General features: G+C 45.4%; 2 protein-coding genes across 7 annotated transcripts in view; one reads left to right on the top strand and one right to left on the bottom strand.

Annotated features, from left to right (window-relative positions):
* Window positions 1-22,348, top strand: part of EVI2A (ecotropic viral integration site 2A) — a 242,082-nt gene that overhangs the window by 55,527 nt on the left and 164,207 nt on the right. The gene's annotated exons all lie outside the window — the stretch shown is intronic.
* NF1 (neurofibromin 1) overlaps window positions 1-22,348 on the bottom strand; it is a 162,526-nt gene that overhangs the window by 104,882 nt on the left and 35,296 nt on the right. For 3 of the 4 annotated variants that reach the window (XM_081172818.1, XM_081172819.1, XM_081172821.1), the window contains 16 exons: window positions 21,184-21,307; window positions 20,746-20,901; window positions 19,864-20,110; window positions 19,204-19,277; window positions 18,564-18,647; window positions 17,272-17,712; window positions 14,452-14,591; window positions 13,555-13,677; window positions 12,132-12,215; window positions 11,189-11,305; window positions 10,336-10,517; window positions 10,036-10,247; window positions 9,367-9,528; window positions 8,651-8,754; window positions 7,362-7,497; window positions 2,282-2,344 (listed from right to left, as the gene is read on the bottom strand). In XM_081172818.1, the coding sequence (XP_081028944.1) occupies window positions 2,282-2,344; window positions 7,362-7,497; window positions 8,651-8,754; window positions 9,367-9,528; window positions 10,036-10,247; window positions 10,336-10,517; window positions 11,189-11,305; window positions 12,132-12,215; window positions 13,555-13,677; window positions 14,452-14,591; window positions 17,272-17,712; window positions 18,564-18,647; window positions 19,204-19,277; window positions 19,864-20,110; window positions 20,746-20,901; window positions 21,184-21,307 (2,449 nt within the window). The remainder of the gene's footprint in view (window positions 1-2,281; window positions 2,345-7,361; window positions 7,498-8,650; window positions 8,755-9,366; window positions 9,529-10,035; window positions 10,248-10,335; window positions 10,518-11,188; window positions 11,306-12,131; window positions 12,216-13,554; window positions 13,678-14,451; window positions 14,592-17,271; window positions 17,713-18,563; window positions 18,648-19,203; window positions 19,278-19,863; window positions 20,111-20,745; window positions 20,902-21,183; window positions 21,308-22,348) is intronic. The other variant, XM_081172820.1, reaches the window with a different exon arrangement.

The following is a 22,348-nucleotide window of genomic DNA, read 5'->3' as shown; positions in this document are numbered from 1 at the left end:
GTCTCTGCCAAGAAATTGCCAAAAGCACTCCTGTTGTGTATGTTGCATGTGAGAAAGTAATTGAGTGCTTGCAATATTAACTCTGGGGGCAACATGCAGAACACTGCTTATTTCCTCTAAAGGGGGGGGGGGAAAGTCCAGAATTAAATTGTTCATATGCTTTTCTGCCTGTAATCTTTGAACGTTCTGGTTTAGATGTAACAGGGCTACCCTAACAAACCACAATTTGCTGGAGCGTGAATGAGTACGACCTCTTGGAGCTTGCCAAAGATTGGATCACAGTTCACAATACTGATTTCTAGGTAGCTCGTCCTGGGGTGGGTGGCGAGGAGGATCAGAATCATGCTGGCCCCTACGCGCACACACACACAATGCTCATCTGCAAAGGATCTTGGATGTGAAACCCCAAATCTGCCATCCAACACAAGGACATTAGGCAAACTCAAGAGGGAAGGTGAGCAGGCCAAGCCAGCTGCAATCACAATTCCCCAGCGCATAATAATAACAAACACATTCATATCCATACATATCCCGCTTTCCTCCTACGATGACACTCAAGGAGGAATACCTGAGTGTTGCCCAGTCTCCCACTGAGGCACTGGCGAGGCCCAGAACTGCTGAGGATCAGCAAGGCTACTGAACATACACACAGGCCAGTTCATGCCAATTCGTAGAATAAGCAAAGCCAAGATAAATTGGCTATACAACACTAGACATTAACAATTGCAGGACACTTGGAATTTCAATGACTAATTTAACTCAGAACACTGTGTTGTTCTTTAAAGGGAAGGACAAAAGAACTGGCACGAGATCCTTAAAATGGATACTGGTTTCTAAGAACTGGGTATTTTTCCAAAAGCTGTTCATATTAGCAACTTGCAGATGGTAGCTGCTGGGTCCCAAATCCCACATATACCACACTGCCAATCCAGCATTTTATATAGATAGTCTCCTGGAGTGGCACTTGGATTAGTGGTTTATGAGAAGGGTGGCTGCAGAGGGAACAATGCCTCAAGACATGGCTGGTGTCTTCGAGCAAGTTGTGTGAATGGCTGCAGCCACAGAACATGTCAGGACAGGCCGAGAGAGTTGGGCCGGTGCCCATTTCATCTCTGAGACGGGCAGGAGCACCCAGGAAAAAAACCCCCACAGAAATCCAATTGGAGTAAGAGCCCTGAAGTTCTGTCATTGTGCAGCGGGCAAGATTAGAAGAGAAGAAGCACATCCATGGAGGAAAACACAAATTCAACTTCCACCCTCATAGCAAGTGGAAGTAAACAATCTGCTCCCATCTTGTGGACCAGTCAACACCACCATTTGGCAAATGGCCAAATGTCATTAAGCATCAGGAAAGTCTCGTGTGTTAAAAACAAAAACATGAGCAAAGTAGATAAAATACTGAACCCTCTATCCGTGTGCCCCCCATAGTAGCATTTTGGTTAGGAAACACTTTTGGAAAGTTCGACACAAAGGACACCCAGCACCTTTCGTTAAGGTTCCCGGGTTCACTTCTCTTTCACACTTTGGAGGGAAAGTTAGAAAGTAAGGCCAATCCATTTGTGCACACGTATTTTACTCCACCCTAACCTGGTATAGGTGAACAGCTGAAATATTTAGAGTATGTTATTGGGGCATTTTCCCCATCCCGGCCAGTTTTGGAAGTTGTTTTCATAAAAAGAGGGTTGCCAAGGGCATATACTTAACTCAGCCCACCATGCATATAGTAATTGAACGAAGAGCCTCATGCATCTTGCAATCCACATCTACTTCCTTGCTTGCTGTTGCTCATACTTTAATGCTACCTACCAACTGGTGTTGTTTCCAGTTCTCATCAGAAAGGTCCACCTACTTCTCTTGAGGAATGCCTTCTTTTTTTCCCTGGAGGTCCCTGCAAATACCAGTGCACACATATGCCTCGCCCTTATTTTCTGACTTTCCCCTTCTTATTTAGCATTGCAAGTGACGACAAAGAGAGGTTCATCAGAATGATGGTGCAGAGCTGCAGAGGTTCCCTTCCGAAATTGAAAGAGGCACATTCAAGATTTATTTTTATTTTTTTCGTAAAAAAAACAACAACAGATGTGACTTCAAAGTCCAGTGTTAATTGAAATGAAAGCTCTTTGGTGCCAGAATTAGTAGAATGATTTTTACAATGAAAGTCAAGTAGAGGCTTGAAAGTGGAGAGCTTTTGGAACAGAGAGAGCAAAATAACAGAAATCAAGAAAAGGGGTGTTCTGTGTGCTTTGAAAGAAATGGCTAATAAAACTTCTCCAAAACTTACTGATTTTTTGTTTTCCTTTTTTTCTTTTACGGTAGCTTTATTCAGGAGAGAGTGGCAAGTTGCCTACAGAACAGAGATGAGCACAAACAAGTCACAGCACCAACCACATACACAGCAACAAAAGAAACCCCCAATGTCCACCGGTACACAAAATTACACGATCAAATGTAACAAAAACAGAACAGAAAATGAAATTACACACTCATGTTGGATGGAGTTTGTGTTTCATGTGGGTGACCACAATTTGTCCACAAATACGAAAGCAAGCAAATGTCGGGTTCCAATCATTTCTACTATTTCTGGCTAGGTTGAGAATTTTTAAAGAGTATTTATTTGCTAATCTGTTGTGTGTTATTGCATGTATTGTCCAGAATATATGCTTTGAGAGGGTCCAAATCAATTCTTCCCAGTCCCGAAGTTAGATGCATAATCAGCATTGTACCAGAACTTGTAAATGGTTTTTTAAAAAAAATCAACACCAAGCCCATATATGAACTTTTTTTTTTTTAAGTATGCCATGTAGAATATGACACCAAAGATAAAAATATTCAGGTCCCCATTCTTGCAAAGGATTGCAGTAGTGCTTCTTTTCTCCCTGCTACCCACACAAAACCTTTTTCAATGCACAGAGGGAAGCTTCGCAACCTTATTTGACCAGTTCAGGCTTTAGAAGAAATATGTGCATCTGCTTCAGCTGAGTAAATATTTGGCAACTGTGGCAGGTCAGCTTCTCCCAATCCACTCATGCATTGGGCACAGGCTAAACACCCTTATCCAGCAACGCTTGCACGATATTCCAGGTCACCCGTTACCCCAAGAACTGCAGCTGTATAATTCATTCTATCCTTGCCCCACACATGACTCTGTGACATGGTGCACCTGCTGCCTAGCAGGCAAAGCAAATGAAACATTAATGATTAAACTCTCTGCCCTTTTAGAAACCAAGCAAAGTATTCTCGAGGTATTTACTAGTCCCTCATGACAAAATTGGTCTGGAAGGTCTGGGTCCCTGGGATAATTGGTCTCTTATTCACGGGGGGGGGGGGGGAATAAGCAAACCTATGCATTACTAGAATAATAATATATTACTTATACCATGCCCATCTAACTGGGTCACCCCACCCACTCTGGGCATCTTCCAATATAATATAAAAATACAGGTTGCATGTAATTTAGTTAGGTAGCTTTTGTTGTTTAAAAAAATGCTTCTATTTGCATACATTGACAATGATTTGTGTACATTTAGAGATACTTTTATACACGCTCCCCAACTCCAGAGATAAGGGAACAATTGTGTTCCCCTTCCCACAATCTCTCAGAGCTTGGGATCCAAGACTCCCACAATGGACTGGCAAGCCTATTGAGACAAAGTGCCAAGCCAGCCACAGGAAACAATCTGTTTTCTCCCACCAGAGGCTGGAACATACATGTTTCAAGCTAGCAGCCACCCAGTGAGATCAGAAGCCCAACCAGCTTCTGGTAGGAATCGGCTGTAATTAAGGAAGGCCCACACAGGCTAGCCTCTCCCCACCCACATGCAGCTGAGTTGTCAGAGGAAGCTGCATCAGGGGTTCCTCCTATCCAAGAGGAATAGGGCAGGAACAACTTGTAAGGGTTAACCAGTGGTGGCCAAACTTGGCCCTCCAGCTGTTTTGGGACTACAACTCCCATCATCCCTAGCTAGCAGGACCAGTAGTCAGGGATGATGGGAACTGTAGTCCCAAAACAGCTGGAGGGCCAAGTTTGGCCACCACTGGGTCCAGCAGATGACATATCTGGGGCAGAGGGTGGGGTGGGGTGGAGAGGAAACCCGGCCTCAGGGTAATGCACGTCCTTGCCTTAAAACCGACACACAGATCTTCACCGCTTTTCATCTAGAATATCAAATGCAGCCCAGTTAACAGAGTCATTGGAGGAGCTTGCTCTTGGCCCTCGCTTTGGCAGTTCTCCCCTATTTCCATGCATGCGTACACTTGGGAGAAACGTAGGGGGATGAGTGGCTGGGAAGAGAAGCCTGTGGACCTCACCCTGATGGCTTGGATCCTCCCAATCATGAGCTGGAGCATAATTTCCTGCCTAGGATGCCTCCAATTCCATCAGTTAGGTAGAGGAAACTGCAAATCCCCTTCCCCCCAGAAGAAAATGATGCTTTAGTGCATGCTCAGCAGCATCTAGGTTTTAAAGACGATGCCTAGAGGCCTCTTTGGGTCTCTGGTCAACCCCCCACATTATCAGCTCCCCCTTTACACAAGAGCAAGTTTTCTGGGGGGAGGGGAAGAGAACAACTGGCGGGGAAGGCTGGCAGCAAATTTAACACAAGCCAGGCCCAAACCTCAGTATGAACTGATTCAGAATGTGCTCAGTCACTACCGATAAAGTTATTTACAACACCAGGTATCACACATCCCACAATGCAACCTTTAGGGAAAATATTGTTTATGCCTCGTGAGGATGTAAGTAAGTAGATAATCGATCCATTAAATAAGGGAGAAACTGAATCATCTTCACAGCAGTTCTCTAACAGCCTCTCCCCAATGGAGAAGTAACCTTGAATGCTTAATACTTTCCATAGCATCTCGAACTTTACAGTCACTACACCATAAACTCCATTAACAAAATTCATTGCACGCTCATAGATTTGGCTGCAGGTCTGCATCTGAAACAGAAGCTGCAGACTCAGCTATTGTCCTGCACACTGTTCTATTGGGGGCTGGACAGAACCGGTTTTTACTTGGCAAAGGAGAGCACCTACGTTCTATACCCAAAGAACGAGACTAGCAAGCAAGGGCATTTGGTCCAAGTTCCCTTCCGTTACTTTGCAAGGCCCACATGTGACACGTCTCCAGTAAACGAGAGGTGTGGACATAATCACAGAACGCTCTTCCCTAACCCTGGGAATTTCATGCTGAGTGACAGTGAGAAGCAGTCACACCTATTTCCCCACTCAGTTAGTTGTCATTTCCAGAGGGAAAGCTCTTGGGAAGGATTTCACCATGATCCTTCTCTAAAAGGAGCTTCATTCCTCCTGAGCAGCTTTAATGTAAAGAACAGGGATACAAACATCAATCTCATTTCATTGCTGTCCCTACAGAATTGGCTTCTCAGTTGGACGGGAAGAGGAGCAAGTTAACTAATATTGCTGATACTGCAAAGCTTTGGGGAAAGAGAACAGATGGTAAGAGAGGAAGATGTTTGGAGGCAAACCGATTATTCCTGCCCAGCAAAGCAGAAAGGACTATGTTGCTTCAAACGGACCTCCATCTTCTTTTATGCTCCTTCCTGCCATCTCTCCTATGCAGAAACTCAACAGCTGCTTGCAGGAGTGAGGAATACCAGGCCCAGGGACTGAATGCATCCCTTCAGGCGCTTGGGACTCTCCCTAGGCCACACATGCCCTCCCTCACCAGCTTTGCCCCACGCCCTTAAAGTGTGACCTTGAACTGTGATACAATGCTTCTTGCAAGCTCATAGCTGGAATGCAGGCTACTGTGCAAAAGGCAAGAGCCACCATCTCCTGCTCCACCCACTTTTGCCTCTGGCCCCACCCACCACTGGCACATGTCCCCAGAAAAAGGCTCCCTACCCACTCAGTTCAAAATCCAGATTTACTCCTTTGTCAAGCCTGCTTCTCTTCCTTCCTCTTTGTCAGGGCTCCACCCAGTTCAGAAATATTGTGTGATGCTTCCTGAAACAGGACTGCTTTAGAATGCACAACTAAATTCACCACCCAAGGGGAGGGGGAACAAACCTAAACCCTCCTTGCATTGAACAACTCACCTGCTCGCTCTAGGTAACCAGGAATTCCATGCAGGTGAGTGTATGAGCTGGCAGAGAAGAGATAGGATCCCTTCATTTCTCCTTTGCCAGTTTTCTTGGTTTCTACACTGGTCACAAGTATGGAAAGCTCTTTCTCTCTCTTTCTCCTCTATCAGATTGTTTAGTAAAAGAACATTTTTTTTAACCACCCTGCCTAGTGTCTAGCATTTCAGCCATCATAGTAAGAGATGTCTTTATCCATCTAGTTCCTACTCGGAGGAGACCCATTGAAATAAATGTGCCTAAGTTAGCATCCATTTATTTCAATGGATCTGGGACTAGCACTGGATGTAACTTAGCAGGCAAGTATTTTAATTTTTATATTTGCAAGCTACTAAAAAAGTTTAGAGTTTATTACCAGGGCTGTTGTAGTCTACCTGCTTTTTCCTTGAACTACTGCTTTTAGACATGCAAGAAGCTTTTCATGTAGAGGATGACACACACACACACCCATCTGCATCCCCAAATGGGCAGTCCCAGGAGAATAAAGAGAATCTCATGAATGTGCAAGCTCATCTGTCAAGCGTATAACTAGCCTTTCAAGTACAGGCAGCGGACACAACTCATGTGCCCCGCACAGTGCATATAGCAGCACACAGGTAGAACTCTGTAAATCACTGCAACAGTAGGTGATGCATCAAAACCTCAGCAAAGGCAAAAGGTTGGCCCTGGTAACAACCAAGGTGTAATTTATTGTGCATGAATTTCCCTAGTTCCGCAGAAGCAAACACAACGAAAGCAAGATTTCAAAAATAAATAAATCAGCAGCAGTGCCCTTGGAGGGTGATCTGAAATGGTTTAAAAGGCTCTTTCTTGTTGAATCAAGGCCAGGGAGCCCATCAGCCCTCAGCCCTGTCAGTCAATAACCTGGGGAAGAAACACAGACCACACAGCATTGCATTGATCAGACAGACAGACAAAGAATTGGAGGAGAAGAGAGAGTGGCTCACATCTCTCTGAGCCAGTTGCCCATTTTCTTCTATAAGGAGGCTTCCTTCCACCACCGAGAATGCCTCTTTAACTTCTCCCCAGGCAATAGGCCCAATGCAGGCTGCAACAGAAGGGACCTCACCTTCATGGCACAGGTAGCGCTTCTCCAGAGGTGGCTGGACTCCCAACTCCCATCAGCCCTATCCAGCTTGATGACAGTCAGCGATGATGGGGATTGTAGTCCAACAATGTCTGGAGGGCCACAGCCTCTCCACCCTTTCCCCAACACTGTCCAACGAAATGTACAACCTAGTGTTGCCAGATTCAGGCATACCTGATAGAGACAATGGCACACGCTTCGAAGCTGAGGTGGAAACTCTGCAGAGGAGTTGATAATGGCATGGAAGAATTTCTCTGTCATCTGGAGAAGGCTCCGCTGGTTATCATCAAGGCTTTCGGCGGATTCCAACCTGTAAGACAGGCCTGTCAAGGCTTTGCCAGGCTCCCTAACTTTATTGGTGCTGCTAACACCAAGGCTGCAGGTTCGATCCCCGTATGGGACAGTTGCATATTCCTGCACTGCAGGCGGGTTGGACTAGATGGTCCTCTGGGTGCCTTCCAACTCTGCAGTTCTATGATTTCTCCAGCACAAACTACGGCTTTGTTTCCTTCTGCCTATCGCTAGCTACAATGCCGGAGAGCTTCCAAGCAGCAGATGGGACTGGTCTGTAAGTTTATCCCCCAAGCCTGGCATCTGGATGGCATCAAAATGCAGAAAGGGCTGCTTTTGTGGGCTGGCCTCCTTAGCATCAGCCAGCTTTAGTCTGAGACCATCTGCAGATTTCTTGCCCCCTCCTGTCTGCAATGAAAAACCTGGAGCTTAGTCTTCATAACACACAGAGAGCAATATATCCCTACTTCTACTGCACCAGATTTTAATTGTAATCTACTATGGCAGCCAAGCTAAAAAGCAGAACACAAATAAAATAAACGAGCCCTGAACAATGGTAATGTCATATCAGTCATGCACAGCTGGCCATTATCTGAGGATTCAGATTTGTAACTTGAAGGCAGGTTATGATCGATTAATGAGACGAGAGATGGGAGCAAGAGAGTTGGCGGTGTTCCCTGCTGATCCGGAAGCAGGGAAAAGCATCCAGAGAGCTCCAAATCTACCCAAAGGGAAACCAGAATGGGCGCTGTGACTACAATATGCCAACTGTGACTCTCGACCTCTCCCTATAAGGCAGGGGCAGCCAACATGGTGTCTGCCAGCTATTGCTAGGCTACAATTCCCATTATCCCTGACCACTGGCCACGCTAGTGGGGGCTGATGGGAGTTGCAGTCCAACAACACATTGGAGGCTATCACATTGTCTGCCTTTGGTACGAGGCAGCTGTGGGGAACCTTTTTCCCTCCAGGTGTTCCTGAATGTGAAGCATCGCTCAGGGCCACTCTGCTGCACCCTGCATTCCCTGCTTAGAGTTGGGATCAGGGCCTCAAGCAACGGGGCTTGCCGGTGGAGGGTGGCTGGGCTGCAGTGTGTTAGGGGGAAAGCAGGCAGAATATTGCAGACTTCCTCCTCCTCCCTCTGCTTCCTTCCCACCCACCCGGATTCAAACCTTGTAGGGTCCACCTCAAAGCTGACGTGCTGCCATTCATTTGATGTAATTACTGCCCTTAATAAAGGCTCCAAAAGCTTCTGGAGGTAGGTTGCCCCATAAACCTGCAGGAGAGAGAATAATCCGGTTGGCGATTTCAAATTTGTGGAAGTTAAAAAAAAAGAGCAGCGCTGTGCCTTTTTGTGCTGCGCTGCTTTAAGAAGTCAGTAAGGCTTCAGAGAGTCAATGAAAATGGCATCTCTATCATGTTCAGGCATTGCAATATTTTGCTTTCTATTTTGCCTAGCTCCACGCCACGGACAGCTCTCTGCCAACTAAGGATCACACTTCATGCATCTAATGAAGCAGACTCTAGCTCATAAAGGTTTATGCCACAATGCTGTAGCCTGCTTGGAATATGCACTTATTTGTTTTTTTTAAAAAAAGTTAAATGTGCTGCCCTAGTAAAATCAGGACACAGTTTAAACTAATCCCACGTTTTAGAGTTGATGGCTTTAAAAATGAATTAACCAAGTAACCACTTTGCTGGATTACAGCTATGGAATTTAAGACACAGTCTGCACTGAAGTGATTTTAATCTGACAACAGCACAACTGCAGTGGTGCACCTAGATGCCGAATTTTTTTTTAATCCATCTGATTTCATGTTCTGGGTGAGCCTTCTGCCCCATCTCTCTCTCTCTGTGCCTCTTTTGAATTTATTAAGATCAAACGTACCTTAAAACAGAACGTCATTATTTTGCTAGCCAGACTGTTTCCCCTGAAGAGCGTCTGCATCGAGTCTGCCAGCTCAACCTCTTTAGAAAACATGTTCCAAAGCAGCTGGTAGAGCAAGTGTCTGGAGTCAAAGAGGGTGACCAGGACACGAGCCAGTTCATCCTTTCAAAAACAAAACACATAAACCCAGTCCTAAATATTATTCTCTATGTGGAAAACAAGAACAATGCCAGGTCCGGATGGTGGGTTCCCATCTCCAATTAAAAAGGATATAAGGAAACAGTGCTTGGAAAGAGCTCTCACTGGAAAGCTGCTGCCAGTCAGAGTGGGTGCTACCAGGCTAGAAGGACTAACAGTCTGACTGGGGAAAGGAAGCTTCCTACATTCAGAAATAGAAATATATTCTATCAGTAAAGCTCTGATGGCAATAAACTCCAGTTTAAACTGTACAATATTCCTTGTGTGCATCTCATTCTATTATTTTGCGTCTCCAGTGATAACCTTCCCCTTTGCAGCCTGAAAAGAAGCAAGTAATTTTAATCAGCAACAATACATTTCATATTAGTGGCCACAAACAAGCCTTGAGGGCTACACACGACCTGCTGAGCTGCTTGCACCCAGCACTCACCAATGCTAAAGAACGTTCATGAATAACCAAAAGCATCTTACCCACTGTGAACAAGGCACTACGTTCGCCAAAGCCATAGCAATGGGCAGCTCTCCTTGGTCACCCATCATGGTGACCAACTCCACCAATCTCTCGAACCGGTCTGCCAAGACAGTTTCTGCCAGGGTATCAAACTCTGTGCCCTGCTGCAGAATTTTGGTGAGGACCTCCATGAACGTCGCTCTTGTCTGAAGATCTTTGTGATAGCCCAACCCTGCCAGCAGACAACAGAAAAGTTTAGACGATGAAGCCCTGCACTTTGCTGCACTTCACACAGCTACAATGAAGTTCCCCTGTTTTACCTATTGAGTGCATAAGGCCACTATCCACGTTTGCGTTGAGCAAGTTTGACATGGCCAGGACTGTGCAGTGCCGTAACGAAGCCAGCCTTCGGGACATCCCTCGTTTTCTGCCGCCTGTTTGCGCGCTTTCGTCTTCGACTTCGCTGCAGTCATTGAGGAGGTTCATAAACAGGGTAAAGTACCTAAAAGCGAGACACAGTGGCTTGTATCTCTCTGGAGAAACAGTCCCCCTGCCCTCTAATATGAGGAATCCATCTCTCCTACACAAAACCAACATTTCCCAAAAGGATATGTGTCTAGACACTATGCCCCACTTGCAGAACTCTGTCCCCAAGGAAATTCACCTGGCTCCAATCTCATCACTTTCTGGAACAAGGAAAAGCCCACTGTAGTTTCCCCAAGTCTTTTAACCTTATATTTGGCCCTTCTGTTGTCGTTTTAACTGCTCTCCCTCCTATGTATTTTATTGTTTTCCTGGGAAGCCACTCTGAAAATAGTTATCACTGAAGAGTAGCCAGTGAACCAGCCAAAGCTGGAAACAGGAACTTCTACCCAGCAAGGCCACTTGGGCCATCTACAACAATGTTGGATCTAGGATTAACCCCCAAGCTACGAACGTGCTCCCACTGGAGTGCAACACCATCCAGAACAGGCCGATGTCCTACTTCCTGGATTTGAGAAGTTGGACATAACAGCTCTGTCCTTTCAGGATTCAGTTATGCTTGTATGTCCTACAGACTAAAACCTGCTGCCCTTCCACAAGGCTGGTGTGTCAGCAATGCCCAAGTGGTAATAAAATTCTAGCTGTTTTAGTCAACCGGGTACTAAATAAAATAAGGTAAAGGGCCTTTACTTAAGGAACAACTGGGATTTAGCTTCCATCAATTCAACTCCATCTCCTTCTTCAGGCTGTAACGGAAGTCCCGCAAGAAGAGACACCACAGCTTCCATGCTTGCTTGGTCCAAATCTCTGAACAAAGCAGGAAATAGACCATCGTTAGAATGGGGAATGTGCAACCCCCTTCACATATTCTGAAAATGGGCCAGAGCTTTGCTCCTGCCCTTTGCCGTGCTACACAGAAACAACTGGTCACATCTTCCCCATTGTGCCTGTGGGTGTTTTTTTTTATTTAAATGTTTCATAATCCGGCCTTGACACAAGCCACAGGACAGTTTACAAGGCAAATAGATGAGAACATGCAAAAACACCACAATCCTTCGAAAACACATAACAAATCACTAACAATTAGTAATAGCAGAAGCACTAGCAATCGGACCTCTCCTCTGAACACTCACTGAAAAAGATGCTTCTTAACCAACAGCCTAAAACTACAGAGACACAGCCAGGCAGGGAGTTGTGTCTATGAGAAGCCATCACCCGAAAAGACACTTTTCTCACACAACTATCTCATAATGAGGCAGGACCACAAGGAGGTCAGTATGGAAGAATCTGGGACTCCCAAGTGCATACTTGCTAATGCGTTTGTTTGTTGTCTCCTCTGCCAATTTACACAGGCCACTAGAAATGGGAAGGCTGGACCCACAGCCTAGGCCAAGTGATGCAAACACTCATGTAATTCAATATGCAGGTGTTATGATCTTGGATCAGCTCTTTCTTTCTTTCTTTCTTTCTTTCTCCCCCCCCCCCCATAGTGAGCAGAAAACGGACTCCTATACAGCAGCTAGTTCCCACTTGCTATTAACAAAGCACCTGTCAAAAAGAAATCTCTGTTGTCCTGTTTCTGCAAAAAATAAGCATTGTGAGATTCTAAAGTGGCCTCTTAAGCCTCTCTCACCTTGTCAGACATTTCACATCCTCATCTGTTGCCTGGTTGGATGTTCCCATAACCCAATCTGTCAGATATTCCACCATCTTGTTCCTAAAATTGCATATTACAGAAGATTCAAAAAACAAATTTATACTAAATTAAAGCAAAAACATAGCAGTGTATTTTTAAAATGCTAAAAAAAGATACCTTCCACCAAACATCTACACACACATAGCTCAACCCAAGGCCACCTCTAGATCTGTCATTTCATCACTAGCTGAACACCTCTCAGATCCCATCTAATGACTCTTTGTTTGCTGTGTTTGAGCTACTATATAAGCTTTTGTTTTGAAGTTCCTCGGGGTAGACCTTCTCAACTGGCACAGAGTTGAGTGAGCTGTTCTATTGCAATAGCTGTAATAAACGCTGGCTCTCTAAATCTGGATGCTGGACTTGAAAATAGTGTCCTTGGTTCTGTGGTTTATTCAAAAGGTGGTTGTTCTTCACCCGGGTAACAAACAGGTGTAGAGGCTAACTCTTACCACAGGAGGATTTAGGCCCAGGCATTCTTCATATCGTTTTGAGCGATTGTGCAAACTGGTCCAAGTGGCAGAAACTAGAACGGCTGCAGGCACTAATAGCAAAGGTATTCTTGTATTGTGGCTACTAAAGAGCCATCCAAAAAATGATAGATGAGAATGGTCTTGTGTTCAGATGAAAAATGTAATTCTATGGCGATTTTATCAGGATCAGTGTCAGCACTGTTACTGGGTTGTTGACTCCTGCCTTAATTTCCCCCCCTGACCTGGCATTCTTGAGCCATGTAGGCAGTTGGATCTAGTCATCCTTTCAATTTCCCACAATGCCTCTGACCTAGTGTTGCTCTGGAGCCTACAAAGCATATCTATCACCATCACTACCTGGATCTCCGTCACCAAAGCCAAGTAATCCTGCCAAAGCCCGCTGACGGAGAGGAAAGCCCAACCATCAGAGAATATTTTGCCCAGGACCCACTCAAACCTGGAGCCAACTTCACATTGATTTCGGTTTTAAATATATATAGCACCAGTAGGCAAACTAAGGCCCGGGGGCCAGATCCAGCTTAATCGCCTTCTAAATCTGGTCCGCGGACGGTCCAGGAATCAGTGTGTTTTTACATGAGTAGAATGTGTCCTTTTATTTAAAATGCATCTCTGGGTTATTTGTGGGGCATAGGAATTCGTTCATTCCCCCCCAAAAAAATATAGTCCAGCCCCCCAAAAGGTCTGAGGGACAGTGGACTGGCCCCCTGCTGAAAAATATATAACCATCAGATAGACAGATAGACACAGACATAACTAGTTATAGGGATAATAACTGTGGCAAGAAACAGTCCACCTCAATCAACTATTTCCAAGAAAAACAGAAAGATTAGCACAGTATTCTTCACTTAGGCAACACCAAGCCTCACCTGAATTTCATCTCTTGACAGAAGGAAAGATCATCACGCCTCTCCATCATTACCTTCACAAGCTGACAGAGTTTAGTTTTTATCTGAATGGCGTGGACCAGATTCCCCAGGACGCGCACATATCTGTGGAAAAACAGGCCCAAGCCTGAGTTTAGGTTAATCCTCCTTCTAAGGACTTGAGCATCTGGTGGGCACCTTCAAAGCAAATACATGTCAAAACAACAACAACAGCAGTCTGAGAGGTATTTTTCTGATAAACACACAGGCCTCTATTAAATGCTGGGAGTGAGCCATCTTACTACGATTGTAGAAATATAGGCCATAGAGCACAATGACAAAAAAGAAAAAGAGAGTCAAGACTTACTTAAAATGGTACCTGAACTAGGTGGTGTCAGGTGAGGAATTCAGCCTGGGGGAGGAATGCAGGAATCTCAACTGCAGCATTCATGACAGAGGGCCATCCAACCTCTGCTTAGAAACCTCCAAGGAAGGAGAGTCCACCACCTCTCGAAGGAGTCCAAAGAACCAGTACATCAGGGTGGGCCACCTGTAGTCCTCCAAAGGTTTTTAGACTACAATTCCCATCATCCCTGATCCATTGGCCATGCTGGCAGGCAGGCAGGCAGCTGATGGAAGCTGGAGTCCAATAGTGAGGGAGGGAGGGGTTCACAGGAGTCCCAGTCCTGCCCCTCACCATTTCAATCTCCTGTAGGCAACTAGTAAGTATAGGCTAACTTTTTAAAGTGGTTTTAAACTGCTTTAAATATTGTGCAATACTGTATTTTAATATTTATGTTGTGTTTCAATTGTTGGAAGCCATTCTGGGACCTTCGGGTAAAGGGCTGGTAACATAATGTAGCAGTAACTGCAGTGGTATTAACAGTGACAACAACTTGCCTGACAAGGTTCAGCATCATGGTCTCAATGCTGGCTTGTCCCAGGTGTTCTGAACTCCCTTCTGTATGATTATCAAGCAGGTTCTTCATAATTGCAATGGTCTGCTCCACAAACTGGGTGTTGCTGTCATTCAACAAGACCTGTAACAGAAGCAAACTGTGCTGTAGTTTGAGTTTTCTGGCCGGCATGCCAACGAAACTCATAAGCCTAGATTAAAATTGTAATACCCAGTGGTGCTAAACCAAGCTGAGTTCATAGACTGAAAGGGACACAAGTATAATTATTCCCTTAATGACCTCTATATCTGTGATGAGAAACAGGCAGGCAAATTTGCTACCTCTGGCTGCCTCTGAAAGAAGACATATTCCGCACTGAATTGGGGAAATCCCTCCTACAGCTTCCCAGTGGCTGCTAAAAAGCCCCGAAGTGGAAGGCAGGAGGCAAGGAGAAGGTTCTGGGACTACCAACAGCCTAAGGAAATTCTATTGTATTCTTTTATCTTTTCATGCTACAAAAGTACTAAATAAAAACATGGCCTTGAGCGCATTGGCAGAATGGTGGTACAGAAATGCAATCAAACCTATTGCTGGGAGGGGCTAATAATAGGCACTGTGCACATCTGTGAATACCCCTGAGCTACTGACATTTGGCTAGTCTCACTAAAATGCTGCAAAATTTGGGAGCCACCCAATATAGGATATTGGGTGCTGAAACTAATCAGGTCTGGGTCAGCTCACTGCATGGATAAAAAACCCCTCAAGTAACGCCCCCCCCCCCCCGTCAGCTATGTTGGTGCAAAAATGCAAACTAGTGTTTGGGCTGAAATTTAGGGGTGAGCTGGGCATAAACTCCCAGTCTAAAAGTGTTTTAGGGGCTTCGCTTATCTCTTACATACTGTATTCACTTTTTTAAAAGCCAGGTGAATTTAACACTTTTTAAATTCTAATAAATGGGTTCAATTGAAACTAGTAACCAGTAGACCAAGATATCCAATTGCTTTTAGCTGCACACCAATGTATTCATTTGGGTTATGGAATTCCCTGCTTCAGCCAACACCCCAGAATCGACTGACAATAGCCATTGGGCTATTGGGAAGGAGCACACATTCTGGCTTCCGCCCAAGGTCAGAGGGCAGGATCAGCAGGGAGGCTGCTTGGGCCTTCCAGGTAGAAAGAAGATTGTGTTGAAAGGGAGACCCACCTCAACCATTGCCCAAAGGAGGAGGAGCTGTGGGGAGCTCGCTTGCCAGCTCTCAGCCAGAAAAAAAAAATGCTCTCCTCCAACAGCTACCTGTTGCCTTGGCACTGCAAAGGGACGGGGAAAAGACACTGGACCACCATCCACTGGACAAAGGACCAAGAGTCACCAACTGCTATTCAAGCAAGCACATCAAGCGAAGGGATATTAGCCTGGCTCAAACTGGATCAGCACACCCACTTAGAGCTCACCATTTTGTTTTGGCCTTGGAAGGACTGAGCTACCCCTTTCCTCTACCTTTTCCCTCCACTCACCCTTTCCTTTATTGTGTCTGCTCTTTTAAAGTTTGCAGGGCCTGTCTCTAGTTTTTGTTGCCTGGAGTCATTTTTTGGGAGACAATAGTTGTCTGAAAAGCAGGATAAAAATAAATAGTTGTTTACACATTCCCCCCCTTTGTTCAAAAACCCTTGAAATACTCACAGGGAAACCTGGATGATTAGCCAAATAAAACAGGTGAGATTGCATCCAGTGTCAGGCAAGTATGTAGCCAATATACCGCTCACTCATCACACGTTAAATTCCTTAAAGAACCAAAGTATCCTATGCCACTGGCCTCCTAGGCAGAGTTGCAGAGGCAACCATCACACCTTGAACTGAACTCTGCACCCTAGCACCTCCATAAAAAGCAGGCATTGAAAAATGAAACTATCCCCAAAAGCTGCCCCCTTTGGACAGCTTCTTGGAACAGCTGGTTTTGGTGCGGTGGACATTTTTAGATTTTTATAATGGATTTTATGTTGCCATTGTCATTTTTTTTCCATGTGGTCTCTTTCGCCTCACAAATCAAATGATTTCCATTTAATATAAACTCCTTAGGGCAGGATTATTAACATTGGATGGAAGGAGGGGAATGCTAGGAGCCCAAGGGATGGAATAGAATATATATCAAGAGGGGGAGGGGGGGAGCATCCGTCGAACATTTCCTTGTACTGCCAGGCAGTACAACTCCAGCATGTCAGAAAGATATTTGGGGACAGGGCCTTGGACTTCAAAGAGAAGTGTGAAGCTGTGTCTGCTCCTCACGGATGACGCTTTCAGCCATCTCTGGGATGTCCCTCTCCACCAATCTCATTTCTAACTATCACTTCCCTTCTACACTCTACCTTTGAGGCCTCCCACTTTGGCTAATTTACACAAGACTTCCCAGAAGAAAGGGGCAGGGCAGAAATGTAAAAAACAAACCAACACGTGGCCCTCATCTGACTGCCCACTTTTGTATTTGGCTCCAGATCATCACAAAGTAGGCAGTGTTGGCTGGTGCCCATTGGGATTGCCAGAGCAGAAGGCAGGAAGCCCAACCAGTGAGTGGAGCCAGAGCCAACGGCAGGCAGAGCCAACTAATTCTGGTTTTGCCCCCAGCCTCCTGAGTTCTATAAGGGCAAAACTGGGATGGAGGAAGAGGAACTGGACAGCCAAGGCCACCCTCTGGACTGGATGTTAGGAAGGAAATGGGTAGGCTTGGCAGGCTCCACTGTATGTAGGTAGAGAGCCCCTGACCACTTTCCCCGGGGAATGCAGCCCCCAAAATACTACCCATCTCTGCATTAAAGCAAACCCCTTTACCTGCCCTTGAGAGTCAAAGAACTTGCTGATGTTGTTCTTCAGTTTGTTGAAAAGCATGGGGTAAAGCGCCGGGCTCAGTTCCAGGCCCATGAGATCTTTAATGTTGGTCCGTATCTGCAGGCCCACTTTCTCGTGGGTGCAGACCATGAGCGACAGCAAACGGTCCATGAACTTGCTCACGGGGGTCTCCGTGTTGCCCTCGGTCGACAGCATGGATATCATGGAGCCTTTGCGCTCGTTCACGGGGGCCATGGGGGGACTGTAGGTCGCAAACCCGGCGCTGCTGCGCTGCTGCAGGCACACCCCGCCCAACGCGCACAGGAAGCCAGTCATGTTGATCCACTCCTGCAGAGAATCTGTGTCCGAAAGGTCTATAGAGCCTCCCCCGCTGACATGGGACATTCGCCTCTTGACGATGGTCTTGTGGAGGCTTTCCGCGACCTGGAAAGAGTTGCACATCATGGCGTGAGTTGGAGAGAGAGAAATGCAGTGATGCAAATTCAGAATGCTCACCTGTTATTTGGATATTCCTTTCGGAGCAGGGTGCTTTCTGGGAATTGCACCAAAACGACCCCAGGACATCGTAAGTCCCCATTTACAGAAAGGAACCGAGGTTCAAACAGACTTGCTTGCGCTTTCAAAAGCAGCTCATCCCCAAGCAGAAATTTGAAACCAGACTTCTGATAATACCCAACCCACAATGGCACCATCAGAAATGGGATTTGCTTCTAGATGCTTCTGCTGTGCTACTGTAACATTAGCTTCTCTGGTTTCCTGTTTTTCCCTGTAAACTGATCTAGGAATTTTATTGAAAAGCAGTTTCCCAAAGCAAACTGGGGTTTCCCAAAGCAAACTGCCACCTCTTTCTCAAAAGATGGCTTGGTGGATAGCACAAGATGTGCCATGGCTGAGGAAGTGGCAACCAGGGATGGGTTTGAAGAAAAAAAATCAACTACTTGGCTTTCCCTGAGCATTATAAGTCAGCAAACCAGGAAAGAGCATTAAGAAGACGACAATAGATCTTGGCTGTATGGGCCAGCAAGATGAGAACATCCATATAGCTAGATTCTCTGAAGGGTAGCACATTAGACCAGGGATGGGGAACCTCTGGCCCTCCAGATGCTGCTAAACTACAACTCCCATCATCCCTGACAGTAGCCGTGCCTGCTAGGGCTGATGGGAGTAGTAGTTCAGCAAAAACCAGGCGGCCAAAGGATCCCCACTCCTGTGCATTAGATGCTAAAGAGAAGCAGAGGGAAAAAGGTCTGCAAGGTATTCATGAAAGGCCTTACCTGGCCATCTTCCATTTTAGCCTTCGGAAAGTTGAGGATCAAATTTGTAGCCGTCTCCCATTTTAAATATGTGGCTTCCCAAGCCTGGAACACAACAAAAGAAAAAAAACTGTTCTAAATACCTTCTAGAAAATACCAGATGACACTTGGTGAAGACCTTTTTCCCCAGCAGGCATTTCAAGTAAGTAGGTTTTACGATTTTATGGTAAACCGATTTTTATCTTTATTGCAGCATTTTAACCATACCATACCCAGCTTAGAGACTATGGCATTAAGCAGGATATTAAGTGCTTAATTAATTAATTAATTAAATAAGTGTTCTGGTCCCAGCTCTCTTTAATCAGATGAAGGGGTGATATATAAATTTAATAAAACGAAACAAAGCAACAACAATAATAAAATTTTAAAGAATGCCTTCCATGAAGTGTGACTCGGCCATTATGCAATGTGCACTGAATTCATGTAATCTGATGTTTTTAAGGTCTGTTTTCATATTTCTGTGTATATATTTATTATTTAATCTGTTTTCTGATACCTTAATTTAATGCTGCCATGGAAACATTTGTTAGGAAGTGCTTATCCAGTGTTATCCGGCTGCCAAGGAAGAATACTTTCGCCCAAGAAAACTGAAATAATGTACCTCAGTGTTACCTGCCGTCGGATGTTCAATTCGCCTTAGCAATGCCATCACTCTTTTCTGGAGAGCTGCTCTTCCTAAAGGCATGTGGTCAGAAATTCAGTACATTTTCAACTTTTAAAAGGTTGCTTTGTTGAAAACTTTATGGAAGTTTCCTCTACCAATAAACATCCTTAATCAAAAAAGACTGACAAGACATATCTGCATTAATGCTTGCCTTTGAACAAACAATTGCCCTTTAGTTTCCACAGAGACATTTTTGGTTAATGGGATTTAATGTACAGTGGAACCTTGGCTCTTGAACTGCTTAGTTGACGAACAAATTGGCTCCCAAATGCCAAAAACCCAGAAGTAAGTGTTCTGGTTTTCAAACGTTTTTTGGAAGCCAAACGTCCGTTGCTGCTGTCTGCTTTTGTTTCCAGGGTGCCTGCGCCAATCGGAAGCCGCGCCTTGGTTTTTGAACATTTCGGGAGTCCAACAGCCTTCCAGCAAGGATTACGTTTGAAAACCAAAGTTCCACTGTATCATTTTTAAATTGTTTATTATTTCTAAAGCAAAATTATCAGCTTGAAACATCAACCTAAAAGTGCACCCCACCCTCCTCTTTTCTTGTTCAATTTTCCCAAGCTCAACTGACAAGAGACCTTCTCTCCCCCTTCTCACCTGTTGACATCATGTTGCTCACGGAAGCAAACTCCATAAAGGTGTTGTAATTGGGCAAAAAGTTGTGAACCGACACCTCGTCCACACCACATCTGATATCCGCTTCCTCGCAAAGATGTCGGAAACAGGACATCGCGACAAGCACTGCCTCAGTGTCAGGGCTCCAGAGGGACATATACAGGGCCACCTCCAATTTGGTCTGCGCTTGACGGCATATTGGCGTCCCGCTGCAGCCTGCAGCGCTTTCCTTGGGAGAAAGGACAACGGGCCACGTTAATCATTGCTGCTCTCCACAAACACAGTCAAGACAAGCCATGGCGTTTTAAAGGACGTCTGCAGAGCACAAATGAATATAGCTCTCTATTGATCTAGATCAGTAGGGGGGAACCTGCAGCCCTCCAGACATTGTTGTGACTGCAACTCTCACCCGCCCTGACTGTTGCAGCTGGTTGCAGCTGATGGGAACGGGGGCCTTGATGTTCAACGAAGGGTGTTTCAAGCACGCGGCAGCCAAGGAAATGCCTTCCAGATGTTTTGGACTGCAACTCTCACTAGCCTCAGCCAGCATGGCCAGTGGTTAGAGATGATGGGTGTTCATTGCTGTAGTTCAGTATCTCTAGGGGGCACACCATTGGCTATTCTTTCTTCAGCAAGTACATTTCTAAGTGACCCTAATTCTATCACTGATGTGTTTTCATGTTCTTCCTAGCTTTCAGCAGCTGATGGGATACAGAACTAGGAACGTCTTGGTTCTGTGTGGCTGCTCTGCGTGGTGAGGTATCAGAATTGACTAAGGTCTGAAATAGTACCTCTAACTACTGTAGCAGTAATAGCAGCAGCAGCAGTGCTCTGTATGACAGCACTTGCGTTATGGTCACGTACCATGCAAAAGCTCCCTTTTCCTTTCCTAAGCGTAGCTCCTGGGATACAACGCATCATCTCTTCATGGTCAAGAGAAATTTGATTAGCTCCACCCCCAGAGACATCGCATCCTACCCCATAAAGGAAGAGAAAGGGACAGGAACTCCTATCTGATTGCTATGGGGAGAAAGAGAGGAAAAATAAGTAAGTCACTCTGCTTTTGTAGGAGGTAAAGGAAATCAGACATGCACACACATACACAGGAGAGAGAGATGTATTTACTGGGGTTTTGTCTATGAAAGGAGAAAATAAAACACAATTTCACTTCCCTTTCTGAGCGGGAAAGCTAGCCAAATTTCCTTCCCATCCAATAACTATCCAATAAGCCAAGAGCTGGAGCAAGTCAGAAGCAGCAAGCCCCTTTTGAAATGCTTTTCAAGTTTCAAAGTGCTCACTTACTTTGTTTTTCAGAAGAAATGTGTTCCTGCAGATCAAAATCTCTCGCAGCCACTTGAGGATTTCTGTGCTGCTGAGAATCTGATTGCTTGTTAGCCGCTTGCATATACAAAACAGCATTTGTGAACTGCAAGAATTAGGAAAGTGCCAATCAATAGCCACTTATTAAAGTGTTTCCCGTAACTTCAGCGGCAATATTTGCGATAAGCAGCACATTACAACAGCTGTGATGACAAGAGGTACACATACTCAATCCCCTGCAGGGGATCCCAGTGGACACCTGCCTTCTCCCCACACCAACACCCTCTCCTTTTGACAGTTTCCTAGCTAGTATGCTAAAACCCTTTTGCAGGGCTACAGAATTTGTGTCAAGAATTCTGAGCACAACATAGCCTAAGAGATAAATAGGGGCTGGGGGCAGTTTGGGTGAGGGGAACTAAAATAAACTGAGCTATTTCATTCATTCACTTTTTGGACCCATGAGCACAACGGAAAACCAGAGCAGCTGTTATGGGCACCACACACAAACTGCAACCAGGCACCCACCACAGCATAACTGGCTACAACAGAATGTCTCTTTTCAGAAGGGGGGGGGGTGAGGCAGGGATCCTGCAGGCATCTAGAAAAGTCTTTGCAAGCACATGGGGGCCTGCAGGCACTACACTGGTAACCTTCTATTGTATACCCAGGGCTGCCTCGGCTGCCCACATAGGCAACTGTGGGTGCTCTCCGTGTGGGGGAATGGACGGACACAGCACTAAAAATGGATCTGCTGAAGGGCTAGAGTGTTTGAAGGGCATCTTAGGGCCTCTACAATTGGCAAAGAGAGTCTATGTGAGCCTCAACATAAACAATAGGGGCACCTCATAATTTCCAATTCCAACCCCCAACTAGCACATCTCAACAAGGAAGATCACACAGGGGCCCGGATAAATCATGTAAGATTGGGTATGGAATCTTTTCTGGCCAGCAGACCAGATGCTTATCTCCCTACTCCTAGGCAAGCCACGTTGGGCAGCTGGGGGCTCTGAATTTTCTACACCTGTGTCCTTCCACAACATCTTTTCATTAGCACTTTCTTTCATCATGGGGCACTAAGTTGACATTTTCACCATGCTTATGTAGTTTCAAATTTACATTCTATTGTTTCATCTCCTGTGCATGGATC

This window comes from Podarcis bocagei (assembly GCF_964188305.1).
Source record: "Podarcis bocagei genome assembly, chromosome: 15".
NCBI classification, from domain to species: Eukaryota; Metazoa; Chordata; class Lepidosauria; order Squamata; family Lacertidae; genus Podarcis; species Podarcis bocagei.
Note: the sequence above shows the minus strand (reverse complement) of the source record. Positions and strands in the feature narration are given on the sequence as shown.